General features: G+C 38.9%; 1 protein-coding gene across 1 annotated transcript in view; it reads left to right on the plus strand.

Annotated features, from left to right (window-relative positions):
• LOC149145507 (GATA transcription factor 28-like) overlaps nt 1-21,420 on the plus strand; it is a 227,125-nt gene that overhangs the window by 141,655 nt on the left and 64,050 nt on the right. Inside the window, exon 5 of the mRNA XM_089450569.1 lies at nt 13,630-13,735. Within this exon, the coding sequence (XP_089306695.1) occupies nt 13,630-13,735 (106 nt within the window). The remainder of the gene's footprint in view (nt 1-13,629; nt 13,736-21,420) is intronic.

Consider the following 21,420-nt stretch of genomic DNA (forward strand, 5'->3'; position numbering starts at 1 on the left):
TAGTCAGGTGGACTATAGGCGATGATGGGAAGGATCCTCGAGGTACCCAGCCTCTTGAATTAGACCTTGCTACGGGAGCCCCGACGAGGAATAGTAGGACTAGTTGGGTGGGTAGAGACGGATGCGGATGGAGCGATAGAGAGAGCTACAGTGCAGGATTCCCAAGAACGCGTAGAGATAGCAGGCTGCAGTAGTGCGAGAGGCACACGAGTGTTGCACCAGTGCAGTACGACACAGAGAGGTGTGCAACGGTACGAGATGCAGGGAGTTGTTGCAGCAGCGCAGAGGTCAGAGAGGGAGCACTTGTCAGCGACAGAGGGAGCTTCAGCATCAGTGGGTGTCTCTAGCCCAATAGGGAGGTTAGATTGGGAGATCAATTACTTACTTCTTAGTAATTGAGTTGTAGTGAAGTAGTGGCCAACATGATGCAGCATGATGAGAGGAGGTGCAGTGCGGATGCAGTACTGGGAGAAAGGACTAGCAGCAACACGGATGTAGAGGGCGCTGTCGTACAGATGCAGCAGTGGCAGAACCAAGGGCAACAATACAAGAGGCAGTAGTGCAGAGGATGTTGGGCAGGAAGGCCTAGCATCAACACAGGTACCAATGCCAGATGATCAGAGTAATACTCAGTGAGGAGTATGGCTAGATCACAGTCCTCACGAAGAGGGAGTGTTGATTTGGGGTAGCATCGGATGTGTTCCAGCCACGAAATTTGGTGGAGAGGTTGGGGCACATGAGATCTCCAATACCCAGAAAGGGTTTGGGCAGATTCTAAACAGATCAGGAGATATTAAAATAATTAATATTTTTAATGGAGTCCCTAACTCTAAACTTAGGGAAAATAAAATATTAATGTGTATTAATATGAATCTGTGTTAGAATGGTCCAAAAGACATGGATCAAGCTAGATCTAATCTTAGTCGTTGATTAGGAACTTAATCTCTGCCGTTGATATGTCAATAGGAAAAGTATAAGAGGAGGCTTGAGGGTCACTTGGAGAGAACACCAGATGGTCAGTCATTCTATTCTCTAGAGCGAGGTTTACTAAGAGAGATAGAATAAGTGATCGGGAGAGAAGCTGAGGGGCATTGAGTACAGAGGAACAGAGAAGGCAGAGATTGTGTCAGGAGAGCAGTGCAACAGCCAAGGAGGGTGACGCAGAGTCAACAAGGGGTCACGCAATGCCACACAGAGGCAGCCAAGTGCTTTGTAGAGCGCCAGAGGGGCCAGTGTAGCTGATGCAGGGCTTCTTGGGGCTGACACAGGCCAAGAAAGGTTGATGCAGGGCCAACGTAAGACAGAGAGCGGTTGACGCAGTCCATATTGGGCAGACGCTAGGGTTGCAGGAGCAGTTTTGTGCTGAGGAGCCGTCGGAAGGGTTTTTCGGGGTTTTAGCCAAGAGATTTCTCTCAAACTGTGAGGTATAGCTGCTAAGGAAATTCTCTGTTGGGTAGGCTTGTTAGTGTCGGTCTTGAAGCCCTCCATCAGCGATCAAAACTCTTTGCATTTGCATATGTAGGTGTCTCATCAATGTCAATTTTTGCATCCCGTTAGGCATGCTATAACCCTGATGGAGGAGCTGGTGTGTTGTTCCCCTCTTGGCATTGCTGGTTCAGGTCATTTAAGTCATTTAGCTCTTTCAAGCTTGTCTTGTCTTGTCTTGAGGTCAATTTCCTAGGTTTAGGGATTTGGTCAAATATGTTTACAGGGTCACGTGTCTGAAAAATCAATGAGTATTCAGCAAGCCAGAGGGATGATTGTAAAAGTGTTTCTTCAAGATTTCTTATCTGGTATAGCTAATCATCACCTTGGATTTAAAAACTCTGTTTTTAAACCCAAGGTCATTTTTCAACTTCTTGTAAATAAGTGATGAAATTTCAAAGGTCTTCAGCGGACAAAATGCAACCCTGGTCCCCTTGCCAAGATCCCTCAGATGATCTACCTGCAAAAAGAATAAAGTCAAAGCACTCAATGAGTCAAATTCAGGACAAAAGAAACCAAAAAGTCAGTGTTATAAAGTGTCAAAAAGAAAACATTAGAAAGTGGGTTTGTGAATGAAATTTTTTCAAATGAAACTTATAAAACCCAAATTCCCTCCTATCACTCTCATTGTGCATCCTAGACGCTTGGAAGAGAGGTTTGAGAGAGTAATTGAGAGAAAGGAGAAAAAACAGAGTGATTTCGGGCATTAGACTGGTGCGCGACCCGTCAGGTCAGGTGCACGACCCGTCAGGTGCGCGCGACCCGTCAGAGGGTTGTTTCCAGTGCAGAAAAACAACGAGCGCTACTCGTCAGAGGGGCGCGACCCGTTGGGCGTGGTGCGCGACCCGTTGAACTGTATCTCTGCAAACTCCAAACAAATTCGCTTAAACGCCCTCCAAGCCATCAAATCGTTTGAGGTAGGTGTTCTAAACATGGAATGGTTGCTGGTTATGAATGGTGGATATCATGAACATGTTTAATGATCAAAATTTTACAAGTGAAACCTCTTCATATGACTGCAATGTTAATGGTCAAAATGTGCTGGGGTTTGTGTTGTTTCAAGGTGTTTTTTTTGTTTCCTTTGTATTTGTTTCCCTTCTTCCCCTTTCACTCACACTTATATGTATATCTCTTTTTCCCCATACTATTTTATAAATGAACTACAAATCCTCCCCTCTCCTTAATCACTAAAAATGCAAACCCTACCCCTCTCCCAAAGCATCACAAATTCAAACCCTAATTTCCCTCCACCATATGCATGTGTAAACAATAAAAATGTTGGTGAATATGTCAGCAGTTTTGTGCATATGTTTCCCTATCTCCCCTATTAATACATGTATGCATATTCCCATGTTCACTTTCATACATGTTTTTTCCCATATGCAGTGATCTTTGCAAATGATTTCCCAATATCCCTGAAATATGTATTCCTATATGCATAATGGTTTGCAACATTTTCCTTAAAAATTCCCTGTTATATTTATATATTCCCAATTCCTTGTTAAAAGGTCCCTCCCCTAACATTTACCTCATGTCTTTTTCCCCTTGAAACAACATAGAATTCAGCACTTTTTACAGGCAGAGATAGCAGTACAGTTTGTCCACTTTGCTCCTAAACTATGTCAGAAACCGAGACTTATGAGCAAAGTGATGACCATTCATCATCTACAGAGGTTGAAGTACAGAGGAAGCCTCGTAAGGGTGGTAAGGGTGGACATCATAAGCGAGAGGAGCCCACCTCTTTGGCAGAATTACAGGCTTGTCCTATGGCAGTTACTTGTTTTCAGTACATGTCTTGTTATCAGTTTTGTGAGAGGATCTCTCGGATTCAACATCACAGAGAGTTGGCCCGCCTCTTTGTTTTACATTTGCATGATGGACATGTCAACCTTGCAGGGGTGGACTTTACATTGACACCCGAGGTGATTTCACATGCTACAGGGATACCTAATGTTGGTGAGGTGTGGCATAAGCGCAAGATGCTAGATACTGTTCACTTTGAGCCTTATGTCCGACCACCATTCATGAGACATTTGGCGGGTGTTTTTCCATTCAGATTTCTCCGGAGCGAGTATGCTCCCATCATGAGGCTTATTATGCACTATTTTACCTGTGAGGGCAGATTTTCACAGGTGTACTCATATCACATTCGCCTCTTGATGCACTTCACCCGAGTGAGGATGATGAACATCCCGGTTTTCTTCTTTCAGAACATTCAGAGGATGGTGCCCATGTTACAGAGGAAGACCCCGGCCCAGCAGTACAGGAGCCTATGTCATTATGGTTTGATTCAGCTCATAGTCTTGCATCAGTTGACTCAGCAGGGCATCTCATGGGAGGAGTTCATCTCTCGTGAGTTTTTCACAGCACCATCACAGCCACATCCTGAGGTTGTTCACGAGGAGGGAGGACCATCACACCAGCATGACATCCCTGTCACTAGACCTGTCAGCTCCTCACCTCTGGTCACCTATCAGAAAGGCCCAAGGGCCTTATTTGCAGCAGCCAGGCGAGTACTATCTCCACAGCAGGTGGAAGGGGTCTCGCCTTCATCATCAGCTCAGCGAGTGTTATCTCCACATCAGGTGGAAGGGGCCTCGCTTTCTTCATCAGCACAGGCAGCACAGAGGGGCAAACAACCCATGATCCATGAGGGTCCATCAGGAGTCCCAGACACCGAGGTCATTGATCTTGAGGCCAGTTCTCCTAGCCGAGAGGCAAAGGAGATCATTGAGCATCTCAGAGCTGAAAATGATGCTTTGCAGAGGAGATTTGAGGGTGCCCAATGGACCATCACTTACCTGGAACAGCGCAACAAACAGTTGGAGGAGGAGAAAGTACTTGATGAGCTATGGAGGATTCGTAGTGACCGAGTCTTGAACCGAAGAAGACCCGGTGATCCATTGCCTGTTGACCGAGAGTCTATACTCATCCAGGTGAATGCACACTTAGAGAGGCTGTTGGCTAAGGCCAACCAAGAGAAAAAGTTGCTGAGGAATATGAAAAATCATTATTGGGCGAGGATGCATGTGTGCAAGGCAAAGATGAAAATGTTTCAAAGGCGGTTGACCGAGGCACTGAAAAGGAGAAAGAGGCCAAATCCACTCCGTATCTTGGCTGAGGCTTCACTCAAAGATCATGGCACTCAATAGCCTAGCCACAGCTCAAATCCCAATTTTTTTGAGAATTTTGGGTAATTTTGGCATTTTTTGGTAATTTACAGGTTTTGGCTCTTTAACGGGTCTCACCCTCGGTGAGACCCTTCATCATGGCAACTCCTTTTCACAAAAACTCAGCATTTCTAGATTTGTCATGCAAAGTTACATATGCCTATGGATGGATTTGAGTTTTTATGGAGTTTTGGGCCTCAAGAAGGTCAAAATACATGCAAAATTTGACTTTCTGCCCCTTTTTTGAGTTGCAGAAACCAGTCTTGGGAGAATTAAGTTTTGACAAGGCAAATGACCTCCAAATTCAAAAATTCCAGTTGGGTTGGAAAGTAGACTCACATACCTTTCCAACAAGCCCACTTTTGCTCAATTTGGCCACCTGCAAGTGCCCCAAACAGAGCTCCAAAGGGGCGCGACCCGTCAGGCAGGGGGGCACGACCTGTCAGACAGTTTTGTCCAGAAATGCATTGTACAGCCCAAAAAACGCAGATTTGACTCTTTTTGACTTTTTGAGGTTAATGATGGTCCTCTTTGATGTAATTGTGACACTTTTTAGACACTTTTACCCTTTTGTAACTCTTCTAGATGATTCATTTATGAAAAGGGTAAAAATTAAATGTATGAATTGGTTTCCAAGTTTATAGAGGCAAGTTGTTTTGACTGCCTAGTTTGTAGTGCTTAGTTTAGAAGTGGTTGAAACAGCTCCTAGGATAGTGAGCTCGACCCATGGAGGCAGGGAAAGAGGTTAGATCATCTATATTATGTACTTTCTTGCTCATTTTCATGGTTGGACTCTTGAGGGAGAAGCTATCATTGTATTATTTCACTTGTATCTCTGCAATTTTTGGCTAAGGAAGACCAGGGTTTTGCAGTCTTTTTTGGGATTCTTATGGTTTCATGTATTGATGGAGTGCTTCTTAATGTTCTTGTAAGTGTGTTATGTGATTCATCTCCTTTCTTTCCTTCTGCATATTAAACAAATGAAGTGTTAAAGTAAGAATTCATGCTTGCCATGCTCTGCTTTTAAATTTGTTTAATTTCTATGTTTTCTACTGTTTAAAGAGAATTCAAAGTATTATTTGCTCTCCTTAGCTCCTCACCGGTCTTTTCCATCCACTCACCTCAATCAAAGGCATCAATACGGTCTCCTACCTCGCCCCAAAGAACCCCCTGCAGAAACTGTGTCAAATCCCCGCACCCAAAATTGCAATTCCTCAATTTGCCACCAAAAACCCAAAAAACCCCAAATCAACCTTTTTAATCAGTTTACTAGCCTAATATCAGTGTTACCTTGTTGGTCATCTCATCCCATTGAAGATCTGCCGAGATTGACCGGAGAGAGCCTTCTCCTGCCCGTAGGGCTAGCTACGAGGCTAAATGGTTTGATGTAGCCTTGAGGTTTACCTTTCTCAGCCTGAGGTGAAATTTCAAGCGCTAACAAGGCCAATTATGGCACCTAGATTGTATTATGATATTGCTTAATAAGAAAACCCTCAGATAGCTGCACCAGTTTTACCGCATTGGGTTTTTACGGGGACATTGGTCCAAAAATAGTGGTGTCATGTGGTGTGTTTGTTCTTGTTTCTTTTAGTTGCCGATCTGTAATATGTTGAGCATGCATTGGTGTTTATTTTCAGTATTTACTTTGTAAATAACTTGTTAAAGAAAAATTAACAATTAGGTAGGAATAAATCAGAAAAAGTGTGTGAAGGGTTTCTAAATTAAGTAAACTTAGATACTTCAACATGAGCAAATAATTTCTTAAGGCTTGAAATTTAATTTGCATTTTTTTGAAAGGGGAGATGCAAGCTTCTAGGTGCTTTTCCTATCCCGATCATGGGCTTGTTAAGGTTGTTACAAACACTATTGTAGAACTCTAAAAATCAAACAATTGTTGCATTTAATTTCAAGCGAATTTTTGGAGAATTTGGTGATAAAATTTGAAGGAGATCCATATAAAATTTTAATGTTTTAACTGCAAAAAAAAGGTAGAGGCCTTCCAAGCATCTTAAATGAAGGATTTAATTTTTGAAGCTATAGATTTGTGGTTTATAATTCATTTGAGGATTTTCTTGGCTAGACGCAAGCCCCTTAGGGCCATATTTGTGTTTGAAATTAAATATCTAACCCCTAGAAAACTTCTGCAGAGAAAATCGATTAATTTTATGGGTTTCTCCATTTAAACTTTGGAAAGGAAATGGTCATTGGAGGATAGTACTTTGTGACTATTTTGCTGGAGAAAGCCACAACCTTTTGCAGAGGTGTGAGATTCTCATTTCAGGCTTGGCCGTGAGGTTTTGAAGCCACATTTGTCATTTTCCTGGCCACAAGCTTTATTTAGAGCAGTCTCTTTCTTTGAACGAGAGTCCACAAGGTCCATAAGGATTCTCTAGTGTGAAGCATTTCTAGATTTTGAATGTTTAGCAAAAAATCCATGAGCATTCTTATTAAGCAACAAGCATATATCTCCATAATTGAGCGAATTTTTGAAGTCGACCCTTGAAGAATTAATTATGTGAAACTTTAGTGTTTAATTTTTGAAGTTCCACGTTTATCCTTTGCATACTTCCATATCGACTTTGGACTTAGATTTTTGGAGCCTATTTCATTTTAGGTAAAGTCAGATTTAATTTTGGGGAGAAAATTTTCTTATTTTAACTATTGTAAAATCATTATAAAGTTTTCTCCATCTTTAAAAAGTGTTCTACATCATTAAAATTTTGAGTAGGGGTTTTTCCTTTTCAAAGATATATATATATATATATATATATATATATATATTGTAAACCCCCTTAAGAATTTTAAACCCTATCACTTGTCTAGGGGGTTCTTTTATAACTTTAATAAATTAATCATTTTTCCTAGAGGGAGCTTGGGGTTCCTCCCCCATGGCATCCCACCTCCTATTTTACTAGGGGGGCTTTATTTAATTACTAAGCTACTAACTTAGCTGCTAACCCTTGCATATTGCATTGCATGCTAATTACATGTACTAACTTGCATTTTTGTAAATTTTTACTTGATCTATATACATTAGTTCTGTCTTGTTTCATTTTCTAATTGTGCTCTAAGTAGTCTCCCTAATCATTGTTATTAGCAATTCTTAAGTTGTGTTTACATCATTTAAATTTCACTTACTTCATTGTCTAAACTAAGTGAAGATCATCTTAAAGAAACACTTTAAAGGCATTGTGGGATTTTTGCTCTAACTCATCTAATTCTAATTGTCATTTTTGCTCTTGTTTCATTGAGTAATTATTGTTGCTTCATTGATTAGTGCCATAAATCTTGTTCTCATAGTACCCACTTCATATTTGGATTATAATTACATTGGCATTTTATTTTGAAGCATCCTGATATCATTATATCTCATTGAAGCATTGCATCTTTTACTTGCATCTTAGACCTAGATTTGCAACCAAAAATTTACCTCCAAGCATAGGCTTGGTTGAATAGCTAGACATGACAACCTTCTCTACCATTCAATTTGAAAAGCTTGGCCATCACTCAACGGTTAAAACAAGTGTCCTTGCTGTTCTCTTGTGGGCAATCCCTTGTAGGAATGGAGACACTTGGGTCATTAGAAGCAAAAGGAGGTATCGTTAATAAGGCCTTAGCCTTCTTCCTTGGACCTTCTTTCTACAACCTTGTTTAAGACTTGTTTCAAAACAATTGAGGAGAATGACTTCATCTAGATTATGCATTTTAATTAAAATTAACCAAAATGTTGCATCTCACCTAATTTAGTCTTGCATTTCATCTAACTTTCCTTCATTTAGGCATAGTCTTAATTGTGAGCATTTATTTTTTCTTGCAATCTTTCATTATTGCTCTTGTACTTGTTATTTAATTTCCTTGCTCATTCTATTGTCATATTTATTTTGAGCATTTCTTTGAAGTGAAGTACAAGTTCCTTTCATTCTTGCAAGTTATTGCTCATACTTTAATATTGCCCATCGTCTCTTACTAACATCTGTCTTGCAACATTGCTTATCTAGTAACGTAAGTTTTTATATTGTGCAAGTGATATAATTTGTGTTGAGCATTGTTGATAAGGCACTGGTCTATATTTGCTAGTCTTGTTATTGCTACATTGATCTCAATTGAATCCATCTTGTTAAGATACACATTGCTCATTTAATAAACACACTTGCTAATTAATCCTAATTCAAGTTGCCTAGAGGAGTAGTTTCCTTTCCCTTAGTCTCCTAGGATTTGTTGTTTCAACAAGTCTTCCCATTTTTTTCATCTTTAGGGACTACACCCCTTAGCTCGTCTAGGAGAGAGCTTAAACAATGTGAGTAGGGAATAGGTGACAGCCCCTACTCTGAGGGTTGCGCCTCTAAAATTACACCTGTTGGGATTGGGATTTTTCCCACATTGAGGTGTACATTTTAGGTGACAACAAGAATCACAGTCCAAAACCCTTAAGAAACTTCAACCTCCTTCTTAAGGTTTGCAAGACTAGTTAAGGCCTCAGACAATTACAGAGATATCTCATTGTGTCTTCGCAAGCTTGATTGAGTGAGTGCCCAACGAACTGTATTTATACTAATTGAAGATGCTTCTAGGCCAACCGACTTGTCAAAGGAGGGAGCTGACCTCAAATTTCCAAATTTGAATTTTCAAAAGGAATTTTTTGGAGCCAAAAATATAATTTAATTTTGAAGTTCGACTTGTCCATTTCTTTGACCATGGACCATACTAATTTAATTAAATTTTTGAACCAAAAAATATCACCAATAAACCAAATCAGGCTGACATATAACATTCAATTTGGGGCTCCTTGACCAACTTTCCAAGAATTAACTTTAAATGAGCATATCTCCCCAACTGAGATGAACCACAAGGCATGCCACATACCATTGGAATCGACACGACGATGAGAACCACATGACAATGATCTTGACTCCAAAGACCTTGATTTTCTTGGTCATCTTTGTCATCAAAGGTAGGGCTTCTATGGATTTCCTTCCTCTTTGTCATGTTGAAATTCCTAAGTCTGACACGTTAGAAATCCCTACTGCATTATCTGGTTTATTTCACCAACTTGTTTATTCCTTAACCAGTTATCTATTCATATAAATAATGAAAATAAACACCAATGCAACCTCAACTCATATACAGATCATCAACTGAAATAATAGGCAAATACACAAGGGACACCGTTATTTTTTGGACAATTGTTCCCTAAAAAACCCAGTGCGAGAAAACCGATGCAGTAGTTTTGAGGGTTTTATTATTGTGCAGATATCTTGAGTACAACTAAGGTGCCAAACTGGCTAACCCAACAGAGATTTTTACACGACAGTAATACCTCTTCTCGGAGACAAATATTTAGCAAGTTTGCCCCACGAAAATCCTTCCGGCACTTCTCCAAGGCTCTGCATTAGCCCTGCTAGCCTCAGCGTAGCTCTAGAATCCCCTGCGTCAGCCTTTGTCTCTCTGCGTCAATTCTTTGGCCTTCTGCGTCACCCACATAGGCCCCTCAACCTCTGCGTGGCTCTGGCTGCCTCTGCGTGGCTCTGGCTGCCTCTGTGTGGCTCTGGATGCCTCTGCGTAGCCTCTCTGTCACTGCGCTAGCCCTTTGGTACTATCTTTGCCTCTCTGCTATGTATTCATTGCCCTTCGCTGCAACACAGATCACTTGTTCGAATTTTCTCAGCGACTTCGCTCCAGAAAATCGAACTCACTGATCAATCTTGGTGTATTTCCAACTGACCCTCAAGCCTCCTCTTATACTTTTCTTGTTGAGTCTTCAATGACCGAGATTATGTCTCTAATCAATGGCTAAGATTAGATTTGGCTTGATCCATGTCATTTAGAATCCTCTTACCCAGTTTAATATTAATATCCATTAATATTTTAATTTTCCTAAGTTTAGACTTAGGAACTCCATTAAAAATATTAATTATTTTAATATCTCTCTAACTAGGTGGAATTTCCCCAAACCATTTCTGGGTCTTGGAGATCTAATATGCTTTAGCCTCTCCACCAATTTTCATTGCTAGAGCACATCCGATGCTACCACAAATCAACATGTCACTTGGAACTTCCAATCAATGCAAACTAGACGAATATGAAGAGCATTCAAGGACCGATGTTGGCATCAATGGCAACACCATTCAACAAGTCATTAATTCTGCTATTCATGTTCTTTCTCAGTCTCTTTCTTTGAGCTTTAATGTGCTCACCTGCTTCTCTCTCTTTTGGCCTTAATGTGATACTCTGCAAGTTGAACTGGTTCCTAAAATACTAACCTCCATTTATTGAATGAAGTAGTGCTTTTGTTGCAGTGATGTGCTTAAGTGAAACATGTTGAATTGGAACTATATATAAATGCAATCAGGAGTCAATTTGTTTCTTGGTTGAAGAATTTTGATTGGCAGTGCCACAATATGGTTGTTATTGGTAATTTATGGCCAGGGATCCAAAATTGAAATTATCTGCAATATTGAGGAAAATATCTGTAAATTTTGGCTTTAAAAACTAAAAAAAATCATTTTTTTCTCAAATTTTTAACTTATAAAACATCAATATCAAACAAACACATTGCTACATAAATATGAAAATAAAATCGATATATAAGATGTATAAGATGTCAAGTGATACATTAGACATTGATATTGGACTATGATATTTGTCCAAAGTCATAAGATTTAACAGAATGATACAAAATCATATCAAAACAAAAATAAATTTACCTCACGAGATGAATCATGCAATGAAAACATTGGATTTTCCCTTTTTTGGATGATGGAAAATTGTCACAGCATCCTCAACAATGTTATTAGAAGTGGACCAAAAGATTGGTTGAGCAAAAAACACATAAAATATTCAAATTGTGAAAAGAACATATAATTCATGTGCATCCATATGAATCCAAATTATTATACACAAATATGTATTTTTTTTTTATGTATATAGCAAGGGTGCATATAACCAACATATTGCGGAGTGCAATCCATCTTTGATTCAAAATAGATCAAGAGAGGCTCTAAATCACCTCTGAAATCAAAAGAAAATCATGCTACAACAAATAGCTACATAACATCAGAATCATTTCCTATATTGGGATCCTCCTCATCAAGATCACCCTCTGAGCATTAAAATAAGATAGAAAAAACTTAGATCATAATCGATGATTTTGCTTGAGTGAAGTGTGCATATTTACTAGGGTCATGAATAATTGAGTGAAGTGTACATAATTAGTAGGGTCATGAATAATTGAGTGAAGTGTACATATTTACTAGGGTCATGAAGGAGGAGCTTAACTGTCAATGCCACCAAGATATAGGTACATAGAGGGCTTGGTGACCTTGATTATATGCTAGTGCCATAACATCGTACATCACAGAATGTAGTCGAAATGTTGCAATCCTGCCAAATCGTGAACTCCTAAAAACTGTTAAGTCTGATGGATTTTGAGTGGGATCTAAAATTCTACTTTTTCCATATGAAATCCAATGAGGTCGGGACTACTCTCAAAGTTAGAAGCTTGGGCAGTCAAAGGAATCTCATTAATATAGAATCCTGAAAAGTCTTTATCTGTAATCGATGTTTGTTTGTTAATGCCAGTGTGTGTCAAAAATTTGAATGTTGTTATTTCGGTTGTCCACAGCATCATCTTCAAATTGTCTGCAGTTTTGATTATTAATTTCAATTCAGCTGATGTGAACGACTATCAAGCTTAGTGGGCTGCCATGACAAGTTTTCAGCTATGTGATTAGTTTGAGTAATGTGTATGGATTGTTTAGGTGATGTATGATGTTGTAGAGAGATATTTCAAACATGTTATTCTTGAAGGTATTTTTGTGAATGATGGTCTAGATGGCATTCAAGTAATTTCTGGAGTGAATTCTTATTATTGCATAGTTTATGTATGTGATACATGATGTTAAGTCCTCTCAGATGAACTTGGTGTGGCACCCATATGCAAAGTGGATGCAAATCTAAAGAAATTGGTTGTCTTTTAACTTATTTTATGCATGTTTTATATTAACTAAAGGTATATTAGTTTTTTGACTACCAAAAGGGTCTCCCAATATTAATATTGACATGAAATTATCTCAATGATGGGTGTGTGCCAAATAAAGAAGTATTCATGATAGAATTTGACACTAAAGTGATCCCAACGATGGATGTGATCATGGGCCATATACAGAAATTTTTTTGATAGAATTTCCTCGTCTCTTTGGTGCTGAGCCGTTTAGAAAAGTCAATGACATGTAAATTCCCCAGTAAACGATTAGAGTAAGGTTTTGAAAGATTTGATAATGTTAGATAATAGGAATGACTGGCTGCATTGATAGAAATATGATGTGTCATATTCTAGTGAATAAGCAGACACCCAAATGTTGAATACAATAGTATAAAAAGATGTTTTCACCAAATGGCAAAGGCAAAGCTATTGTCAGTATTGGACCCAGAAAAGGAAAGTGGCTTGGTTACATGCAACTGAAGGTTATTAATCCTCTGGGATGGTTGCATCTGTTGCATGCCTCATTCGATGTTCCTACCAGGTCATTGCCAACAGGTTTACGCCAGGTACCATCTATGGAATGCAGGGAAGTGCCTAAGGGTTTCCATGGAAAGAAACATTGAAGCTTATTAGCACCAAGAGCACATGGAAGATTTTTGATTTTCAAATAGAAGATTTTTGATTTTCATAATAACTATCCATGGAATGCATAAAATCTGCAATTTTTTTTTAAATTTATGCAAAACTGAGATTTTTTTGCCGTGGCTCCAGCTGGATGAGGCTGACAAGTATGAAATGAACTGAAATGACATTAGTTTTTAGGCCTATTTTGTGGATAACTCATACTAAAATTTGGAGCTCATTATATGATTCTTAGTTGTCATAATTATGTTTGAAAGAAGTTACTAAGATTTAAATGCTAGCTAGATTTGCATCACGGTGAGTTTGACAGAACTAATTGTTGTGCTTATTTTGAAAATTCTCGTCTGGCAGATGCCTTCACTGTGGTATCGGAGAAAGATCTACTCCAATGATGCGTCGTGGGCCAGCTGGACCGAGGTCTCTTTGCAATGCTTGTGGGCTGATGTGGGCAAACAAGGTTTTTTTTTTGAATTTAAGACTTTATTAATTTAGATGTTAGGAAAAAAATCGCATACTTGTTGGATATTGTGAACTCCTGTTTCTAAAGTCCTGATTCTTGTTAAGTGTATATTCTCACCTTTGAGTGAAATGAAGTTCAACCTGATTATGTTTGTACCATTCATCCTATTTGGTATACAAGTTATGCCTGGTAAATTTAGAGTTTTCTTTCGTCAATATATAGGAGTGGGTTAATGGGTTGCCTTTCTAATGGTTTTGTTTCATTGTTGTTTTCAATTTAATTTCACCTACACCTCCTTCCTAATGGATCATTAACATAGACTTTAACTATGTCAAAATATGATGTCTTAAAGGGTGAAAGGGCTGAAAAAATTTAGTTCCTATTTTACTGATCCTGTTGATATGGATCTGGGTCTGCTTGTGATTCATTTCCATTTTGGAAGAACCAGAGAATCTGCCCAAGATCTATAACAACCCTTTCATACATGTCCAGCCAACAGATCCTCCAAACAAACCATTTTTTCATATAAACACAAAAATAGCCCTAGAAAAAAGGGCTATTTTATTGGCAAAAATAGCCCTTTGAATTTCACCTAACCAATCGGGAATCATCACTGTTGTCACACATGCTGTTATGTCATTATCCTTTCGTGACAATGCATCATCAACTACATTGTCTTTCCCCTTTTTGTGTAATATTTCCATATCAAAGGCGGAAAGTTTTTTCATCCATTTTTGTTATTCGGTTGATAATGTTTTCTTTTGTAATAAGAATTGAAGACTGTTGTGATCCATATGTATTGAGAATTTACTACCTAAGAGGTATTGTCACCACTTGGATAGTGCATGGATAATATCCAACATCTCTTTATCATATGTAGAGTTTAGGCTTTCCATCTTGTTGAGTTTTGGCTCTCAAAAGCTATCAGATGGTGATTTTGCATTAATACTGCGCCTATCCCATCCCCCGAAGCATCACATTTCTACTACAAAGGGTTTTGTGAAATTCAGTGTTTCTAACACGTGTAGAAAACTTTTTTTAATGCTTCAAAACACTCCTATGCTTGGTTACTCCATTGGAAGAAATTTTTTCTTCAACAAGTTAGATAGTGGTGTTGTTAAGTTGTTAACTGAGCATAGTTTTTGATGAACCTTCTCTAAGCTAATACTAGAAATGCTCTTAGTTTTGATACATTATTTGGCCTAGGCCATTCCATGCTTGCTTTGATTTCACTGGAATCTACCTTAAATCCATCCTTGGAGATGACATGGCCGAGGAATTCGACTTCCTCTTTACCAAAAGTACATTTTTTTTGTAAGCTTGGCAGGACTATATTTTCATAATGTTCAAATATCACCCCGATCAGGGCGGGGAATTGAACCGGTGACTTCACATTAAGGAGTGCCTTAATAGAGCACCCGATCACCGTCTATCCAAGACCCTATGGACGCCAAAAGCATATTTTGATATTTTCCCATAGCATTGATTTTCTTCTAGGAGAGTACGTACTTGCTCCAAATGCTTGAGATCTTCCTTCCACGTCTTGCTGTAGATAAGAATGTCATAAAAAAATACTAGTACAAACTTTCTTAGGTAGGGTTTAAAGAGTTCATTCATGGTTGCATGTGTTGATTTGGGGTAGCATCGGATGTGCTCTAGCCACGAAATTTGGTGGAGAGGTTGGGGCACTTGAGATCTCCAATATTCAGAAAAGGTTTGGGCAAATTCAAAATAGATCAAGAGATATTAAAATAATTAATATTTTTAATGGAGTCCCTAAGTCTAAACCTAGGGAAAATAAAATATTAATGGGTATTAATATGAATCTGTGTTAAAATGGTCCAAAAGACATGGATTAAGCTAGATCTAATGTTAGCCGTTGATTAGGGAATTAATCTCGGTCGTTGATATGTCAACAAGAAAAGTATAAGAGGAGGCTTGAGGGTCACTTGGAGAACACACTAGAGTGATCAGTGATTCTATTCTCTAGAGCGAGGTTTGCTAAGAGATATAGAATCAGTGATCGGGAGGGCAACTGAGGGGCATTGAGTACAGAGAGACAGAGAGGCAAAGATAGTGTTGGGATAGCAGCAGAGCAGCCAGAGAGAGAGACACAGGAGCAGCTAGTGCTCACGCAGGGTCATGCAGAGGCAGCTAAGTTTCGCGCAAAGCACTAGAGGGGCCAGCGTAGCTGACGCAGGCCAAGATAGGTTGATGCAGGGCCAACACTGGTCTAGGAGAGGCTGACGCAGTCCAGATTGGGTAGACGCTGGGGTTTCTGGGGCAGATTGGTGCTGAGTAGCCGTCGGAAGGATTATCCGAGGTTTCAGCCAGTAGATTTGTGAAAAACCGAGAGGTATTACTGCTAAGGAAATTCTCTGTTGGGTAGGCCAGTTTCGGCACCCAGATTGTACTCTGATATTGCTTAATAAGAAAACCCTCAGATAGCTGCACCGGTTTTCCCACATTCGGTTTTTCCGGGGACATTAGTCCAAAAATAATGGTGTCATGTGGTGTGTTTGTTCTTGTTTCTTTTAGTTGTTGATCTGTAATATGTTGAGCATGCACTAGTGTTTATTTCTAGTATTTACATTGTAAATAACTTGTTAAGGAAAATAACAAGTAGGTAGGAATAAATCAGATAAAGTGCATGGAGGGTTTCTAAGTAAGTAAAGTTAGAAACTTCAACAACATGCAAGGTGGGAGGGACACTGGTTAACTGAAAAGGCATCACCTTGAATTCGTAGTGACCTTCATGAGTTATGAAAGCATTTTTTTTCACATCATCTAGGCTTACTCAGATTTGATAATACACTGACCTCAGATCTAATTTTGAAACATATATTGCTCCATGGAGCTTGTCCAACATTTCATCTATAAATGGTGTTGGCATTATGACACAGGTGTTCTCCTTGATGGCAACTCACTTAGATGGCAGATCACTGTTCAGGCTCTCAGAATGAAAAGAAAAGAGTTATACGCAGGTTCCTTGTGGCGAAGTCGCGTATACACGCAATATTGCCGATCAAAAGTTGCGTATGCGTATGCACGCACTTTCATGCACGAAAAAGCGCGAACGAGTGGGAAAACTTATTTTTGGTCCATGGTATTTAGTCCTTGGTATTTGGACCTATGGTTTTTGACCATGGTATCTCGTCTGAAATGTTGAACCCAGGTATTTGGTCCAAGGTATTGATTCTTTATGGTTTTGGACCATGGTATTGTAAGGCCTAAGACTATAAAAGGGGAAGGAGATCTTTAGGGAAAGGCATTGACTCAAGTATTAAATATCTCATGAAGAGCTAGATCTGGAATACTGGTCATTGGGTTATGGTGCATAGTTGGATCTGAATCAAGGAGGAACCTGAGCGCAAGAAGAAGGATAAGTACTATTGATGGATCAAGATCTTAAGGCTTGAATAGTAATATCTTTGTGTGATTTTGATCTGTTATTTTGGCGCATGATTTGATCTATAAATCTAATAATCTGGGTATAACTGATGTCTGAATAAGTGAAAAGGATAAATTATCTTTTATAGATCTGTACGCAGGTTCAACGAATAAAAGGCGCGTATACACGCTGGTTGTGTAATGTAGATTAGCGTATACGCTGGTTGGCCTCAATTCAGAAGCGTATGTACGCAGGGTGTACACATTGAAGTAGCGTACGTCTCTTGAAATATGTTTTAGCTACTACTGTTTATTGCTGCAGTGTTCTAGGTTTAGAATTGGTGTTTGGTTACTGTTACTGTTTTTTTGGGTACAACATTCAGAGAAGTGACTATTTGATTCAGTTTTGTTTGGTGCAAAGGAGATTGGTTGATGCAGATATACTTGATGTTTGATTGATGTTATTCATGGATCCAGTCTGAAAATTTATGAAACATGGTCCCTGAAAGAAAAGAGAAGGTTGTAGCTTTCTGTAGGTCAACACCTATGTATTAGTACCTCAGCTAGTACGAGAGCTAAGGGGGTTGTAGCTCCCTTCCAGAAGAAGCTGGAGAATGAGAGAAGGTTGTAGCCTTTTATGGGTAGCAGCCTGTGTACTGGTATAAGACTGCACCAATACAGAATCATTGTAAAAAGAAGTTTCTAATTAAAAGAAGATAGAGACGAATTGCAGCAGGTGGTTTTCACCCACATTGGGTTTCCACCTTATATCTTTGTGTCCATGTGTGTGATGATCTGTTCTGTTTTACTTCTCCTGTTTACTGTTCTTATGATTAATGAAATCCTGATGCACTGATTAAAGATCATCAATTAATGAATCTTAAGCTTTCTGATATACATTGGTTGCTTTAGTCACCATAGCGTATATATGCAGTTTCCCATAACTGAAGTAGCGTATACACATCTGATTGTGAAATGAAAAATAATTGATTTGATAATACTGATTCACCCCCCCTCTCAGTATTATTTCCAACAATTGGTATCAGAGCAGGTCCTTCAGAAGAATCTTGATCGCTTGAAGGAAGATCTAAAATCATGAGCAACTCCGAAAATGAAGCATCTATCAGGCCACCAATCTTTGATGGAAGCAACTTCGTCTATTGGAAAGTAAGAATCACAACCTATCTTCAATCTCTTGGTACAGAAGTTTGGGATATCGTGGAAACAGGATACACATTTCCATCAACAACTCCTACAGATACGGTTGGTAAGAAGCAATATGAAACAAATGCAAAAACTGTCAATACTCTAATAGGGAGTTTATCTCAATCAGAGTTCGTCAAGGTTATGCAACTCAAAACCGCAAAAGAAATATGGGACAAGATCGTTCTGAGCTATGAAGGAGATGATCAGGTAAAATGTGCAAAACTACAAACTCTCAGAATCCAATATGAAAATCTCAGAATGCACAATGATGAAAGTGTGGCTAATTATTTCTTACGTATAGGTGAGATTGTTAATTGTATGAAAAACTTGGGTGAAGAGATAAAAGAAGCTACTTTGGTTGAAAAGGTTCTAAGATCTTTGTCTTCTAAGTTTGAATCAAAAGTTTCGGCCATAGAAGAAAAGCAAAATCTTCAAAGCATTACCATGTCACAGCTGCACGAAATCCTAACTGCTTTCGAAATGAGAAAAGGGGGACCATCAGACATGAGAGAATTTGCATTCAAAGCCTCAGGAAAAGGAGAATACAATGAGTCAGGACATGTGTCAGAAGGAGAGGAAGAGTCAAACTTTGTCAAGAACCTTCAACGGGGTTCTGGAAGATTCAAAGGTAAGCTACCTTTTAAATGCTTTGCTTGCGGAAGAGTCGGTCACTATGCAACCAAGTGTCCTCATAAAGATAAGCTTGACAAAGGTAAGGAACTAGTTAGATAGAACAGAAAACAGAATGTAAGTAAGAAGAGCTATTATACACATGAAGACAGTGATGGATTTTCAAATAGTGATGAAGATGAACAAAGTAATGATTATAGACTTTTGATGGCTTTTGAAGATGATGATTTCTTGGATGCTATAGATGAAGAAGGTCTTTATGAAGAAATTTCTAAACTTAAAATTTGTTTAGAAGAAAAGAATATGATTATAGATACTCTGACATTCCAACTTGCTAAAAGGGAAAAACACAATGAAAAGTTAGAATGTGAAATTGTGGGACAAGATATTGAGAAAACAAAAGCTCTTAATCTTAGATTTGGTAAAGGGTCTGAAACTTTAGATGAGATTGTCAAAGTGCAGCGTTCTCCTCTAATCAAGACAACTCTTGGGTATATTGAAGAAGCATCTCAAACACAGAAGCCATCTACCTCCAAAAGTTATCTTGAAGCAGCGAGGAGAAGTGAACAGGTTGACAATCGACAGCAAAGGCACAATGCAGATCACCAGGTAAATCAGGAACAATTCAATTCAAGAATGAACAGAGATCACCAAGTAAATCGAAGGCAATCTAATTCAAGGATGAACAGAAGCTACGACCAACCACAGGTAAATCATTCTCAATTTGCCTCGAGAACAAATGGCTATTACAATCACCTAGGCGGAAGGTTTGATAATCGCAGGAATTTCTTCAATGGCCAATGTTTCTCTTGTCATAACTTTGGACATAAAGCAGCTCAATGTGTTGCCTACAAGACCATCATGACTAGAGAAGCACGAAATCAGAGGAGTGTGACTAGAATCATGAAAAGAACCTACAATAACTTTTCTGCTCTTGAAAATGAAATAGAATGTTCTATTTGTAACAACTTTGGTTATGAAGATTCTGAATGTAGGAGTAGGTTTCGGGAAACAACTCAGAAGGAGCAAGCTTCATTGAGTCCCAAAACATGGAGGAAGAAAGAAATGCAACCAGAAAGATGTGGTATAGCCTTATATACGGAAGGGCAGGAAAATCAGTGGTACATCGACAGTGGATGCTCGAAACATATGACAGGTGATAAAGAAAAACTTCGATCATATAGTGCCTTAGAAAAGGAAAAGAAGGTTTCATTTGGAAATGACACCCCTGCATTCATAAAAGGTAAAGGTTCTGTTCTTTTGAAAGAAAAGGTCAAAGCTGGAAATGTTATGTATGTTGATGGCTTAAAGCATAATCTATTGAGTGTCAGTCAAATGTGTGATCAAGGAAATGAAGTAATATTTCGATCAAATAGATGTATTGTTTGTGAGCTTGATACAATAGAAACTGTGATCAAAGGCATAAGAACACCAAATAATTTATACATACTCAAGGGAGGACAACAACAATGCTATCTAAGCAAGAATGATGAACATTGGCTATGGCACAGAAGATTGGGGCATCTAAGATTCTCCCAGATAAAGAAAGCATGCAAATATCAGGCGGTTTGTGATCTCCCCGACATCAGAATTCTAGACAATACAATATGCAAATCATGTTAGTTTGGGAAGCAAACCAAAACTAATTTCCCTGAGAAGGAAGGATCAGCTAGTAGGCCACTTGAACTTGTCCATACTAATGTATGTGGTCCCACTAGGAAGAGGTCACCTCGAAGAGACGAATACTTCATATTGTTCATTGACGACTTTTCAAGGATGTGTTGGATAGGACTTCTAAAGCATAAAGACGAAGCTTTCGAAAAGTTCAAAGCATTCAAAGCCTTGGTTGAAAACGAATCAGATTGCAGAATCAAATGCCTTAGGTCTGATCGAGGAGGGGAATTTACCTCGGATGAATTTTCCGATTTTTGTGAAGAACATGGAATAAGAAGGGAATTCTCTACTGCAAGGACTCCTCAGCAAAATTGAGTAGTGGAAAGGATGAATAGAACGGTTCAACAAATGGCTCGTGCTATGCTTGATGAGTTTGGAACTCCCGCAACTTTCTAGGGTGACGCTGCATTTGTTGCAGTTACTATTCTAACAAGACAAACGTCCGGGTGAGCAGCACTCAAACTCCTCATGAACTTTGGTATGGTAAGACTCCCATGGTTAAATACTTCAAAATTTTTGGAAGCAAATGTTACATCAAAAGGATTGATGAAAACCTTGGCAAGTTTGAACCTAGAGCAGATGAAGGCATTCTCCTTGGTTACTCTCCCCACAGCAAAGGATACAAGTGTTACAATAAAAGACTTGGAAAAATTGTTGAAAGTATTGATGTAGTGGTTGATGAAGAAGGAAACATTCCTAGGCAGGTAAAATCCGAAGATTTCGAAGATGATGAGTATCCTTCAACATCAAATCAAACTTATGATGAAGAAGAAACCCATGAG

This window comes from Pinus tabuliformis, chromosome X, assembly GCF_031772625.1.
Source record: "Pinus tabuliformis cultivar Carrire ecotype Pingquan chromosome X, CPIR1, whole genome shotgun sequence".
In the NCBI taxonomy this organism is placed as follows: domain Eukaryota; kingdom Viridiplantae; phylum Streptophyta; class Pinopsida; order Pinales; family Pinaceae; genus Pinus; species Pinus tabuliformis.